The following is a 16057-nucleotide window of genomic DNA, read 5'->3' as shown; positions in this document are numbered from 1 at the left end:
TTGCCCCTAATGCCCCTAATTTCCATTTTTAGAAACTGTTTTCTTTTTTTCTTTCTTTTTTCCTTTTTTTTTTTTTTTTTTTTACCTAAAGTGGAAATTTCGGGGCATTCGAGCCCCGAAATTCGGGCCCTCAAGCAGCGCCGTTTTAACAAAAAAGCTTCAAAGAAAATAGCAGACAAAGTCCTAACAAAACAATTATGACCATTACTAGATATCCTAAAATAAACAATCCAATGTCCTCTCACATGAGAATCTCTACAAACCCTTTTCTGAATAGTGGGAGGGGAATGTGGTGTTGTTGCCTTTAGGTAAAGGTCAGAGAAGAGCAAAAGAGCGAGTTGGCAATGATGGTGTAATGTAGATTGGGGAGCAGATTGAGGCATGAAATGAGGCATTGCGGTCAAACTTATACAAAACCCCCTTTTGCATTATTAGGAAAACACTGAGCTGGTTTTGTACTTACCAGAAGAAAAGCAGATGCAATTATATAGTAATCAGAAAAATGTAATGTATACCAAAAACAAAGGCCTTGTTTGGTTTTTCTAAAAATTTTTAGAAAAAATTCTCTACAAATAAATTTTCAAATCAAATCAAACCAAACCAAACTTTTCATACTTTTTATCTCTAAAACTGATCTCCCAAACTCAAATCAAACATACCCAAAATATCTAAAAAAATGAACTTTGAATCTATGAATTAGATTTAACACTAATACTAAGAACACGGAAATTACAATGGAAATTTAAAATTAAACCAGGATATGGAAAGTTAATATTCAAAATAAATCTTACTGTATCATTATAATCTATTATGTGTGCTTAACGTTTTTGTAAATTTACATATTTTTCATTTGGAGAGTGGGTTGATTTTTTTTTTTTATTTTATTTATCTTTTTAACTTTTTGACTATTAAGCTAAGGTTAAAAAGACTCTGGTTAAAATTTTTAACTTTCTTAAATTTGAACCATGTTCTCAATATTTTTGATAAACAGTATCTTACAAAATTTTCGTCCATTCATAATTTAAAGACCAAATAATGTGTCAATTTTAGAAGATACAAGCTATTTTGAAGAATATATTACTTATACATCATTTTATATTGATTTTAGGCATAATTGTTTTTTTCATTTTAATTGTGCTAATAATTATGAGTGACCTCTATATTGCCAAACATCATTCCATGGAACTTGAATCATTAACCCTTCTAAACCATTCCCTCCATTCTGCAAAATCTTCATTCAATATTAACCAAAAGTTTTCAGTTAGGAAAAGCTTCAAACACTTGGGTTACATACAGATAACTGGGTCCCCACCCTTGTCTTCTATTTTAATCCCCATTTTCATCCCGCTAAAGACCTTTAAAAAACTGAGCCAAAATCCTACATCCCCTTACCTTATCTTTTTCCCCACCCAACACCAACAATTTCTTTCTTTTCTTTTCCTTTCCTTTCTTTGTTCATTCAAAGACTTTACATGAAACCAAACATAGACAGCCTTTAGGTATCATTCCAAGCAGCAAAAACAGGCAAGTGAGCCATTGAGATTGGAGCAGCAGCCCTCAGCTGAGCCGATGGAATCCAAGCCAATGGCGGTTTTGCAAAGAGCATTGAGGGACCGGTCTTATCCGGGCTAGCTTCCCTTGAGCTGCTCAAGCTTGTAACTAAAGAGGAAGGATTCGAAAAATGAGTCCCGAGCTTCGCTGACTCATCCATGATTTGCTGGCTAGTATTCACTGTATCAATCCCAATCAAGTCCTGCAATGCCACAGTGAAAGAAGAGTTCCGATAATTCCCATTGCCGAGCTGTTTTTCATCGACAGAGCTCACACATGCATTTTGGCAAGCCACCATTTTCCAATCTGAGCTATTCCCATTGTCATCATTGTTCTTAGTAGAAGGGTTGTATTCAATGGTCGCAATGTTTGGTTCTCTCTCTTTGTTTCGCTTATAGCTAGCTCTCCGGCAAGTAGAGTATTACTGGCACTAATCCTTTCCACATCGTATCGCGATATGTCAAAGTTAGTGACAGCATTTGATCCGCGGAACTTGATTGCAGCTATGTCATATGCTTCTGCTGCTTCCTCTTGAGTGCCTGAAATTTAATTCAAAAAAAAAAAAAAAAAAATTAATCTTTATCACTAAAGAATATACATTTGAGCCTTTAATCAAGGAATTTAGTCAGGAGAAAACAGCTTTAAAGAAAGTTACAGTGCTCTACTAAGAAACAGCTATGCATACATACAGTATAAAGTAAATGATGATCAGCCTTATGAAAGAAAGCATCAATAGTTGCTCAATAAAGTAAAAACATGGGAGAGCAGACAGTGACATAAAAATTGAATCCTCCAAAAGTTTTTGAAGCACACAAGGATTGATGATCCTAATACAGCCACAAACATATTCACTACTTATAAATTGATTCACTTAAATGATAATGAAAATGATTAGCAAAGTAACTTACTGAATGTGCCAAGATAAAGATCCTTGTTTCCGGCAACTCTGCCAATCCGAGCTTGCCATCTTCCATGCTGATGATGCCTGTAAAACCCATAATTAAAACTCAAATTTTAGGTGGGATTAAAAAATTATGATTAAAGAAAATGGTGTTCTATAAAATCGGATTGGGAATAAAACCTTGTCACTCCTCTGTACATCGAAGCGCCCCTAGAAAACCCACTACTTTTCCTGCAAAGTAAAGCAGAGAGACATATTAGAAATCACAATCACTCTATTTTTTCATTGTAATCTGCAATCAGTGTCTACAAGTAGTGTAACAGTTTTACCTTCTCAAGTGAGCAACAAATTCTTGGCGGGTCATGTTCTTCATATCCTCGAGTTCTTGCCGGTAATTCTCCAACTGCAAAGAGAGCTCAGCAATGGTTATTTTTATGTTTTTCATGTTTCGAAAAACAAAATAATGAAAATGTGTTTTCCATTTTATGCAAAAATCATTTTCAAATTTGAAAACTTTTGACGTATTTAAAAAGTGGATTCTTCTCGAAAATTTTCCTCCAAAAACAATTCACCAATCAAAATTTTGATTTTGTTATTTTTTTGAAAAATGAAAACAAAACCAGTACAGAACTGAATCATACCGGGAAGTTGATGTGGGTTGAGGGTCCCCAGTATTTAAGGGCAGCAAGATCATAAGATCTTGCAGCCTTCTCTTCCATGTCATAGCCTCCTAAAGTCCCCGCATATTCAATAAATTAAAAGGCAACAATAAAGTAAATTGTAAATTACTCGCAATTTCTTATTATTGTTAAAAGAAATAAGCTTACCCAGATAAACTGAAAAATTCATCATATGATTGGAATAGAATCACCAAGCATGAACATGACAAGTAATAAATATAAAAAAGGAGTTAGATCATGAACACAAAGATCCCAATATATTGCAGTAAAAAAACAAAACTTACAAACACAAAGTGTAAAAGAGGTTTTTGTTTTTGTGTTGATACAAACCTTGCCTTCCTTTCCTGGTCTGTCCTTCCTTCTTGCTACTATTGTCCCACAAATGTGCTTCAAATCTACCAGTCCATCTATGCCTGGTGGAGGTATATATGTATTGAGATTAAAATTCAAACATGAATAGATAAAAGAAAAAAGGAAACAAAGTCACTTCAAAATTAAAAGAAACAAAAAGAAAATATTTGGCAGTGTCTAAAAAAACTAGCAATCATAGTAGAATATTCGAAATTTTCACATAATATAATAATTTTTAAGTGTTTTCAAACAAGAAATCATTGGCCAAAAAGGCAAACTATAGAGAAATAGAATGGAAATATCAATGATAAATAAACACCATGGAGAAGAAGAAAGATGATGATGATGATGATGATGATGATGATGATGAAGGGATCAGACAAATCGGTATGAACTGACCTTGTGACACCTCTATACTGTGAAGTTCTTTGCCCAAAAGTGTCAATAGACTTCCTATGAACAGGTTGCTTTTGAGCCACTTTTGAAGACCCTCTCTTCTTTGTTTCAATGGCCATAATTTCAGTTACAGTGGGTGAGATCTGTCTTGGGGCTGTGACACAACTTGACTGAGAGCCAGGGCTCATTGACAAGCTCAGAGACTGTAAGTTCCCAGAAGCACCTCCATCACCAAGCATACTGTTGCTCAGCTCTGAATAGTAGTGATGACCAGCCATTGTAGAGATCTCAGTGCTTTCTTCTTCCTCCAATGGAGTCTGGTACAACCCATCATTGCATGAAAGCTCAGAATAATATGGGTGGTGATGATGAACTTCAATCTCTCTCTGGTTTTGCCTAAATGGTTCTTGATGGATAAGGTCTAGACAGTGTTGTCTGTTGTTTTCTTGCCCATCATTTTGGTTGTAATACATGCTGTCTAGGCTCAGTGCCATTGTTGCACCACCCAAAAAGTCCTCTAGCTTAGGGGTTGAATTTGGCACCATCCCTATACAACCCAAAAAACAAAAGAGTTCTTTTTTGAAAAAAAACATAGAACACAAAACAGAAAGAAGGTAAAAGAAAGAGAGAGAACAAAGCAAAGCAAACCTTCTTGTTGTGATCTACTGAGTGCTTCCATGATAGAAAGAGAACTATCTGATTTGAAAGGCATAACAGACAAGGGAGAGTAGAAGCCATTGTTTTCTCCAACACCATAACAGATTGCAGAGCTGTTTAAGTGTGGAGGAGAGAGATAAAAGCTAGTTGGAACAGCAGTGATAGGAGAGGCTTGAGGTTGATGATTGAACTGATGATGATGATGTGGGTCTGAAGTAACCTCCATTTTTATCTGGGGCGAAAGAGAGAAACCTAACCAGTTAGTATTGCTATCGTTGCCATTGTTGTTGTCATTCATGGACTTCATCTTCTTCCTCTTTTACTCTTTCTTTTTCCCTGAGAATTTCGTTGTGTTTCAAGGTATGTCAATCATTGGGGAGCAAATGAACTAACCATTTCAAAAAAATCTCATTGTTTGCAGCCCCTCTCCCGTCTGATAAACTTGGTTTTTCTGTAGTCTATGCACATCCCCCACAAAATCTCTCTCTCTCTCTCTCTCTCTCTCACACTCTCTCCCCGCTTCTCTATCTTCAAAGAGAACAAAGCTGGTCCCTTTAAACTAAACAAAAAGAATGAGTTCCAGCAAGCAATGCTGGGGAGCACCCCTGCATTCCATAGGAATCTGTGTATAATAGTATTTTGAGGTGAAAAGGGTCAAAGACCCCCAATTCTTTTGCTTTTCTCCTCAACTCTCTCTTCCCCTTGCTTTTTTATTTTTATTTATTTTTATTATTTATTATTTTTTTATATTTTACATGTAAATGCTTGAGATCTAGGAATTTCGAAACTGGAATGCGTCAAAAAAATTTTTTTTTGGCTGTGTTGAATTAATGTTTCATTCTTTTCTTTTTTTCAAGGGTGGTTATATGTAAAGGTGTGATAAAAAAATTAGATATTTCGTATCAATTCAGTTTGTGTGATTTAATAAGGTGAATGAGTTGAGTTGGATTGATTTGATGATAAAATTGATCGATCAGTTAGGTTGCTGGTTAAAATTTATTAATTCCATACAGTATTGTACGAGTTCTTACTATATTTTTATTTCAAATCAGGAAGACTCCAATTTCTTCCTTAATCTTTTTAATTTGAAATAAAAATATTGTAGAAACTAGTACAAAACTATATAGAATTAAAAAATTTTAACCAGCAGCATAACTGATCAACCAATTTTATCACTAAACTAGTTTAACTTAACTCACTTACTTTATCAAACCACACAGACTGAATTAGTGCGAAATATCTAATTTTTTAGTACATCCTTACAAATAATCAACCTTGAAAATAAAAAATCCAAATCAACACAGTAAAAAAATAATAATAATAAAATAATTCGAGACATTCGAGTGACGAAATTTCGAAGCCTCTCGTACAACTGTTATATATAAATGGTCCGGCAATGATTGATGGCCACAAATTCTATGGATCAAATGGCCCGAAAATGCCAAAACAACGTCGTTTTGGATACAAAACAATTTGAAAAATGCCAAAACGATATCGTTTTGACATTTTCAGACCATTTAAACTATAAAATTTGTAATCACCAAACATTTTCCATAAACGGTCAAAGGCCTCCAATTCTTTTGCTTCTCTCCTCAACTCTCTCTTTCCTCCTTTTTTTTTATTTATTTTTATATATATTTATTTTTTGTATTTCTTTAGGCTCCGTTTGGCAAGAGCTAAACGGGGCTTTTTTGGCTATTTTAGCCACAAAAGACAAAATAGACTATTTTAGCCATAAAAAACAAAATATCACATCTAACCCACAATCATTACATTATTCTCTCACAAAAAAAGTCAAAAAAGCCAAAAAGTCAAAAAGTCCTTCCCAAACCAAACTTTTTAGCCCAGGCTAAAATAACCAAAAAAATCAAAAAATCAAAAAACCAATCCATTTCCCAAACGGAGGCTTAAAGTCCTAGCATTACTTGCTGGTTACTCATTCTTTTCAAAACCCAGGAATGTGAGCAAAAAAACCCCAAAACCATCCTCAGTCCTCATTTGAGATTATTAGACTTTGCTAATTAATGCTCAGGAAAACCCAACAATTCATTATACGATTATGAATATTTTCATTATATTATTAAAGAGATTATAATGATTCCTTCCTAATTTAAAATATTAATAAATTTTTATGGTTATTCAACAATCTTTAAAATGATATAATGAAAATATTCTATTATAGTGTCTGATCCAACTAACAAGAGAAAAAAAAGTTAGGCTGCGTTTGGTTGTATTTTGTAATTATGATTTGAGAGTATAAGTTATATTTTGAGTTTGTGGGGGTTTGGAATTTTGATTTGAGTGTAGAAAATTTGTTTAGTAAAGAGTTTTGAAAATAGTTTTGAGAAGGGTTTTGATTTGAGTGGGGAATTGTTGATGTAACATTTGATATTTGATACAAAAATTTACAACTCATAACTAAACATACAACTCAAAATTATTTTAAAGCACGTAAAATTTTTTAAAAATTTCAGAAAATATTTTTTCGTTTATATAAAAATTAACATATCAATTGTAAAAAAAAAAAATCACTATTCCAGTCAACCGGCCGGACGTCCTGTTAGTCCAAATTTTGAAAAAAAAAAATTCTGAAAAGCGCGGCTGCTGCAGAGAACTCTGCAGAGTTTTCCAAAACACGTTCCAAACACCATACTGAAAACACAGTGTAGAATCATATTTTGAAAACACAAACAAATAGAGCCTTAAATTTTATTTTTATTTTCTATCCATAAAGAGATGGCATTATGAGAATTTATGAGATAATATTATCCTATTTGAAACTGTTGGAAAATATTGTATTATGCTCTATTTATTGCCTAATTTGGAATATTGAGATGGCGATAACCGTTTTGGTAATTGGTAGAGGATTGCATTGATGTGTTATAGAAATTGCATACAAACTAGGTAAATTGAAATATTTACAAAGTCATGCATATCATTGAACATCTCATGGCATCATGATTTAATTCTCGCATCGTATTTGAGAAGTGCATTCAAATTGGTTTAATGAGAAAACTTGAAATGTGTTGAAAAATGAGATAAATACCTTGGTGAATCTGATTAGGGGTGTGGCGTGTTGAGAATTAAGTTGGCTTTAGGTCCATAGTCAAAGGTTTGTTGAGGTCTATAGTGAAAGTTCTAAAACACGCGCAAATTAGGTTCCAATTTCATTCCAGTTAAGAGCCAATAAAGTAGATTCAGTAATGCTTTATGAGACTACTAGTACTTAGGGATTTTCAGAGTCATATCTACCGCCCCATATTTTAATGAAATGCAAGCTTGAATTGCTTGTGATTTTCGAAAAGTGAATGACATGAGTTTTGGGAAAGCAAACTATGTTTTGAGCATGTCATTACATCGCATTCACAGCATAATATTGCTAAACTTCATGCAAATCATTAAGATTATCTCTGTTGGGTTTTATGCTCATCATAATGTGAAAAACCATTTACAAGTCTTGAGAGTGTGCCTTAGCCAAGGTGAAAGGCTTGGAGGATTTTGTTGCATAAAGCTCATTCTTGACTTAATGTGAGCGGGCAAGGCCTTGAAACTTGTAGCCTTTACGACATTTGCTTGTATTTAATTCAGTACTACTTCTTGTAATCGCATGCTATAGATGCACATCATATATCATTGCATATGATTCTCTTTTGTAAATCCTAATTTGAAACTCATGAATAGAATACAAAGATTTAGTATGATAATGATCAATGAGTTATTAAGATAACATACAGTTTCCACACGTTTCATATATTGATAATGAGAATTGAACTATAAATATGAGTTGAATTCGATGAGTCAAGTTTTAATATTTTGGTGGCGTAACACTTAGTGAGAACCACTAGCAGATACATGTGCTTAGGGGGATTCGCCGAGTTGAAATTAATGAAATTGAGAAACATTATTTTAATGAAATGTTCGGTTTTAGTCATCGAAAGTGTGGGGACATAATTTTTGAATGACAACACGTGGCCGAGGTGTCACCGAAGTGCCAGTCGAGGTGTCACGTGTCCTGGTCATGACGCTGAGATCATCTCGGCTAGGCTGAGGTTATCTGCGAAGATACCGGAATCCGAGATACGCGGATAAGGACAAGAGTCTTAGAATTAGAGGAGACTTCAGTTTGGGTAAAGATAAGACTCTTAGAGAGTTTATCCTAATCCTACTGGGAGTCCAAGATTAGCAGTAATCCTAAGTCCATTGAAGCTAGGCTTCTATTGGGACTAGGTTTGTGTTGGCTATAAAAGAGAGGCACTCTCATGGGTCTAAGGTATGTCTTTTATGCTCTGTCTAGTGAGTTAAGCACTATTGGTTATCTTTGAGAGATAGTTTACTAACTTGATCGTCGGAGTGCCTTCGGGTGGATGAGCCACTGGCGGAATCTCTTCTTTCTGTTGCAGGTTGTTCGGGCTTAATCTATTCTGCCGGTGTTCTTCAGTTGAGTACTAAGTTGGCAGTGTGGTCGGAAATTGACACACACAAAAAGTGATATAAACCATTTTATGAAATGAGAAACCATTTTGAACATTTTATACATATGTAGGATCATGATCATGCGGATATGTAGAGACGAATTATCTTGTGAAAGATTATCTTACTGGACTATATATTCACCTTACGTGGCTGAAATCTTTTTTAGGTGTTGATGGTGTGCTCCGACCTTGAGGCAAGGCATATGATATGTGCATGAGCTAAGAGAGAGCGCTTTCGATTTGTAAGCCTTGGGCCCATTTTGTGTAGGTTGAATGAGAGTTTGTAAGAGTTATACCATTTTTATTTGATATAAGCCTAAGGGCATTTTAGTTACATTTACAGTTATTTCTTTTCAATTACATATGGTATATTCATTCCACTTATATGTTGAATATAGAATGTATGTAATTGAAGAATCTCATGTATTGAATGGCATTGATATATATGCACAAGAGAGGCCTTTTGATTATATTTAATATTGTCATTTCCTTATTATTTTGATTAACCATCATGGGTCGGATCCTGTAAATCTAAAGTGTGCCAACTCCGAACCCTCTAAATCTCAATATATATATCGAATCAATGAAAATAAAAATTATATGTGTGTCATTTAACAAATAAAGATGACATCAATTGAAGGATCTAATAATAGAGATCAGGTAGTAGTGTTAGTCTAGCAACACAATAACAGAGTATTATGCACAATTGTTATTGTAACATCTCGATATTTTATTAACCGAATACATCACCAAATCCCTTTATCAAGTCCATTTCCAAGCTACAATCGTGGAAGCAAAATAAGATAAATTAAACATTTAAAGTTCTCTCTTGCATAAATGCAATAATAGGATATTCGCACAATAAATTACAACACATGCCATTTGGCTTACAATGGAATTATAGGATAAAAATTATTACAATGAATAGAGTTTATTCTTTTTACAAACATTAGATTTTGGCCTACAATTAATCATTTTCAAATCCATAATAAAGCAACTCATTGGCTCTGGACGACGCATCCGACTTTGCACCTAAAAAATTATTTAACAATAGGGATGAACACAAAGGTCCAGTAAGGATCTACGATGATTCCAATCAATAAAATTCTATAGATAAAGATGATCATGAATGCTCGATATTGTACATATATAAGTAAGGCTTCCTTTTTATATTCAAAATATACATACATACGTATACTTTTAAAAGAGAATCCGTCTTTAATATATCCAGAAAACTCGTTTCTTTTCTTATTCTTACTAGTTATTACTCGTATTTCAAAAACAATTTCCTTAATTCCATTTAGTTTCACAAACGATTTCACATATAGTCGATTACATTCTCGTTGTAAACATTAAGTCACAAGTAACATACCTTCCACTATCATCAATCTAAAATTGCATAAAATCATATAATGGAATATAATTTCACTAACATTTTAAAACATACCAATTACACCCATCGATTACCTACCATATAACTATCAAAATCTCACATGTTATTTAACAATAAAATATTTTCATATACTCCTACATTTATCGGCCTCAATACGGAAGGACAATTGGGCATCTTTCAATCCAACATAAACAACTAGTTCAAACCATTTCAATACATTTTACCAGGTGCTAATTGAAAGGAAACTAAAACATATCACAAAGTGCCACGCTTTACCGATGGCTAGCTAGAAGGAAAGAGAAACCTCCATATAGCCCAATAGTCCACACGCTTTAACGGGGGCAAATCGGAAGGAAAGCGAAACCTCCATATAACACTTTCATCATTTATCATATTTCCACATCATTAAATTAAGCAAGTAAACCAACATCACATAGTACGTACGACTTAATCAAATAAACAAAATCATTCTCTACCGATGGCCAAGGACAAAACCTCTATGTAGTAGATACCACAAACCATTTAAATCAAACAATATAACTCTCATAATTTTGCCATAATTTCCATATCATCAATGTCATCTAGTTTGACATCCACAATAATTATTTAACAATACTTCCATACCAAATCTCGATATTTCCAGTGTCAACTAAATTCCTAACCTTCATTATTAATTTAAAGCAATACATAACTCCTTTAGTTAAATTCTATAATTTTTCAATTCCCAACATAACCTAAATTCACATCAACTTTCATTTTTCATTTCTTCTAATTCACAGGTAGCTTCACAATCATTAATATAGCTCGTGAATTCTTAGGAACATCATCAAATAAAAAAAATATGGCTTTTGATCTAGTCACCATGAACATGTCCCACTAGTTATTCACAAATTTAAATTACCAACCTTTATAACATAAACTCATTTCATAAAAATTATTGCTTTCCTTTCTTAGATGTACTTTTTATTCACAATAATTAGTTTAAGTCTATAATCATGAAATTCATTAGCTTGTCTCATCTCTTAAGAGCTTCAAACAATTAGAAATTAGGAGTAATTTTTGTATGCAGATAGGGTATATCTATATAGTGCCTTCTACTATTATGATTGGTGAAAAATGGGACATATTGTTAGGTGTTTGGGGAACACTAGGGGGCATCTATATTTATCATTAGTGGAGGGAAAGTGCCACTTGGTACCCTATTAGTATACAAAACCATTTCAGAAATTAGGGCTTTTACATCAACCTTCATAAACAAGATCTACTGGCTAAAATCTTCCATAATACACAATAAATTAAAGGTCTAACTTGTAATACTTGTGGTTTGTAAGCCTTTGGGATGCATGTAATTCCATTATTTTGTTATTTAAATCCCTTGGTTGGTGTATGTTGATGTTGGTTGAGTGAGAGATTCGATCTATACCTTGATTAGAATGTTAACTAGCGCTTTGATCTATCAAAAAAGTGATATAGAACCTTAGAAATTTGATATAGGTGTCAACACTTGTATTCCATCCTCTTCTTCTCACCATTCTGCTTCTGAGTGTTGACACCTAGGCAGTTTGGGGTCAACACCTGCATCCCTGTGATCTTCATTAAGGCATTTTATTTTTTGGTGTTAACACCACCCGTTCCATGTGTCGACACTGTCTAGTTTGGAACAAACCCTAGGTGCGCATTACTTGGAAATGTCGACACCTGGGCACGCTGTGGTCAACCCATGCACCTCTTTTTTTTCCCCTTGTGTTTTCTAGTGTTAATGCTCTACCCATGTTGATCTCAACCTTCGTGCCCTTGGACGTAAGTGTCGACACCTCTCATCAAGGTGTCAACACTTGACAAAAAAACAAGAACACTTCAGCCACGTTTGGGCCCCACTCTTTGGGATTTTTGACTTTCTATTTTATGTATTCTTGGGCCCAATAACCCATTTTTCCCTTTCACTATAAATAGAAACTCTCTCTCTCTATATATATATATATTTCTTTCCTCCATTTTTGGACCTTCAAGCTTGGTTTCATCCATTTAGAAGTAGAATCTACCCTTAGTCCTTGAGGAAAAAGGGTAGAGCACGTCAAGGGCTACATTTGGAACTAATTGGATCGTAATTTCTTCGCTGTCAAAGTTTGGGTCTTCAACCCTTCTCTCTGTATCTTAAGGTAGGAATACCTTTAACCTTGTATATTTATATTTTGATATGAGTATCCAGTATTTTCTCAAATATAATGATGTATGAGATAGATGGTTTTGATAAAAAAGGTGTTGATGTTTGAAGATGGGGATTTCACTCAAATTGTTAAAATGTTTTGAAAGTTTTTGTGTGAAAGTGGTCATTTCTTGATGATTCTTTGATGGATTAATGAAATGAAAAAAAATCCCAATTTTCACAAAACCCTAGTTTATGATTTTGAATTTAAAGATGAGATTTAATGATGTGCTAATACATTTGGAAATCTTAACAAGATATGAATCTTAGGAATTGTGTCATATTGATGGATGATTGTGGAAGCTATTGAAAGCGATGATAGTGTAATACTTTTTCCACATGTGTTATTGTAACACCGCCCCGAGGAGTTTCCATGCGCGTTAACAGTTCAATCCCTTAACATCTTCGATCTAGTCTCATGAGTGCAATGTGAAACGTAGATGAGAGTCCAGATTTGACAACTTTTATAGAAAATCCATTTTATCACAAAAACCTTTGCCAGAAATGGACTGTGTCATTAGATCTCAGAGTTACCATCTAATATTTTGGAAAATTAGGAAACCCGTGACTGGTGCCAAGGCCATTGCTCGTCATAACCAATGATGCTTTGCTCAGAACCTTAGGTATGAGAAGGTAAGGTCATTAGTTGAGCACCACCGCTCACTCGATCAAAAGATCGGCCTCTACTAAGTCATGATATGAATTTTATTAACTTTATATGTTCATATTCTAATTATTTAATAAATCCTAAAAATTACTGTTTGAAGAAAACAAGTATAGATTGTGTCATTTATTTTGGAACAACTTGATTTCATGTATTTTGGAAGAGTTTTAAGGATGTATAACTTAAAGAAGTTGAGTTTATAAACATAAAAATTAACATCATTCCAAATTAAGTGACAGAACCTCCATCCATTGGCATTCAAACAGGTATATCAAATAAGCAACTAGCCACATGGTAGGATGCTTAAACATAGTAAGAAAACACATACAAGTAGGATGCTAAAGCATAAAAACTTATATATCTACCAATGTCCCACGAATAGCTACAAAGCAAAGTTATTGAAATATGCATGATCTTATATACAAAATCCTAATACAATTTACTCATGAAATGCAACTAAAGATTCAGCTTCTAAGATATGATATGTGAATCATCTCAAAACATGAGGCAACGTACAACATCACATAATAATCAATTAAACTCACAAATGCAAATTTAGCCGGATCTTAAGGCATAAAACATGGATGCAAAGCATGGATATGATGACAAGCATGATATACTACATATGTATAGATAGGGAAAGCAAATAAAAGAACGGGATAGAAAGAAGTGAGAGTGGGGAATTATTACATCACTTTGAATATTACATATTCGAATGAAGGAGGGAAGGACAAATAATATTACAACACAAGGAAACCTCACAAATCTCTCAAAATAAAACAAAAGTAGCAACTTTAGTTGCCTCGGAAACCATTGAAACTATTCTGCTCAACCTCAGAAGACTGCACTATTCTGTCCTAGAAGGAATTGGTCGGCCGACCAAGAAGAAAACCGGCCAGCCAATTAATTAGCAGGCCAACTATGCCCGGCAGAAAACCTCTTTTGTTGCAGAAATAGAGAAAAAGTAGCAAGAAATATGTAGGTTGTTCAACTAACCACCAAGAAACTCAATGTAATATGAAATTAAAGCAAGAAGATTAATATTAGAAAGAAAAACACAAGAAAATAAAAGAGATTGAAATTTCACTTTTCAAAGGAAGGATGAACTTCTTGATTTTCAAAATCTCTATTTATCACCCTCAAGTGTATGAAACATGTTCCTAATCCTCAATTCAAAAATCTGAAATTCTTGCTAGAAATGGTGTTCACTGGATTGTTTAACAATCTATGTGGGGGGAATTGAGTCACTCTCTAATTCTTACTTTCAATCAACAATCACTCTTTCTTTTGTCAAGGCCTAATAATCTGATTACAATAATGTGTTTTTGCTAATTTTTCAGAATGAAAGGTAAGACAACAGCGTGTTGGTGATATAAAACAGTGTATGGAAGTTTCACAATTTTGGCCAAGAATTCTCTATGCTAAAAAAACTTTCTTTTATGCTCAAAACTCTCTCTAAAAAAACTCAGCCAGCCCCTATTCCGACAATCTAATCTTCTTTTCATAGGCAATGGTGGAGGGCTTAGTGGAGAATAAGGTGGGAGACAATAATGGAGGACGAACCATAATGGAGGATAAAGAAAGATGATGGGTTCTTGCTTTTCCTATTCTTTTTGTGAAGAGGCCAGCTATATTGATGATAAAGACAAAGCGTATTTGCATTTTGTGCATGGGTGGCTTAGAATGTGGGATAGTAGGGTGGCCCACATGCACTAAACAAGAATTATGTTGAAAACAACTTATTTTTGGACAAAATTAGCCAGCCAGCCGGCCAAAAATATTGACTGTGGCCTGACTAGTTTACACAAAACAAGATTTTTTGACAGAATTATCATCATTTCCTCCTATTTCTATACTATTCTTTGCTCAATTTTCTAAGAAAGTGTTTCATTTTGAAGTTTAAAAGTGAGCCTCAGAATGCTACAAAAATATTCTAAACAAAGTGCGGAAAGAAAGTTTCAAAAGTGAGTTTTGAACAAGTCTTGAACACTTGGCCAAAATAAGCTTAGGGTTGGAAGTGAAGCTCAAATTTCATATTTCTTATCGAGGATTTTGTGGGAAACACTTTCTTATTTTCATCATCGGGTGATCAAAAGAGAGTGCCAAAGTCTTAGGGTCAGTCAAAATAGGGTGTCTATAGTTGCCCCTCTTTGATAGAGTTTGAAGTCATTTCATAATGTGAGTGAATGTCAAAGCCCGAAGACGACCCTTTTTGACAAGGTCGTAAGACTTAGGCAAAAAAACAAGATGCAAATGCAATTGGTTGAACCTGAAGGTTGCCTTCATATCTCTTTGCAAAGAATCAAACCAACGTAGTTTATGGGTAGAACACAAATGATATGCTCAAAATGCAATTTGAAAGTTGGACTTACACGCTTCGCGAAGTTGATTGTTTTTAAAAGTTTAGGATCGATGCAACGAAATGCACTGATGATAAGTCTGTAAAGATGACACATAAAAGAAGCAAACAACAAGATGCATGCTAACTGATATGAGTACAATAAAGAATATTATGCAATCATGCTTTCTACATGAATGATGCAAACATGTTTTCTACATAAATGGAAGAAATGCAAATCGAAATAAACTCCAAAGATTCTAAAATCGTGTAAGAAGGAACATAATCTAACGCTGTTACAATCGTGAAAGGAGGACCATACTCTCACCATGTTAAAACTGTGAGAAGAGGAACAAAGTAGGGGCAAACTCCAACCACGTTGAAATCGTGTGAGGAGAAATAGAATAGGAATAGACTCCAACTACACTGAAATTATGAGAGAATGAAT

The 16057-nt window shown here is 34.1% G+C and overlaps 1 protein-coding gene across 1 annotated transcript; it reads right to left on the bottom strand.

Moving 5' to 3' along the window:
- Nucleotides 1-1220: 1220 nt before the first annotated feature.
- On the bottom strand, nucleotides 1221-5202 carry LOC114266609 (AP2-like ethylene-responsive transcription factor ANT). The gene is given in 10 exon segments (XM_082874062.1): nucleotides 1221-1923; nucleotides 1926-2090; nucleotides 2460-2536; nucleotides 2633-2683; nucleotides 2782-2855; nucleotides 3094-3182; nucleotides 3280-3288; nucleotides 3463-3545; nucleotides 3883-4426; nucleotides 4528-5202. Coding segments are annotated over 10 exon segments (1836 nt in total). The 5' UTR covers nucleotides 4844-5202; the 3' UTR covers nucleotides 1221-1495.
- Nucleotides 5203-16057: the final 10855 nt, after the last annotated feature.

Source organism: Camellia sinensis, chromosome 6 (genome assembly GCF_055761805.1).
Source record: "Camellia sinensis isolate YWXY chromosome 6, ASM5576180v1, whole genome shotgun sequence".
In the NCBI taxonomy this organism is placed as follows: domain Eukaryota; kingdom Viridiplantae; phylum Streptophyta; class Magnoliopsida; order Ericales; family Theaceae; genus Camellia; species Camellia sinensis.
Note: the sequence above shows the minus strand (reverse complement) of the source record. Positions and strands in the feature narration are given on the sequence as shown.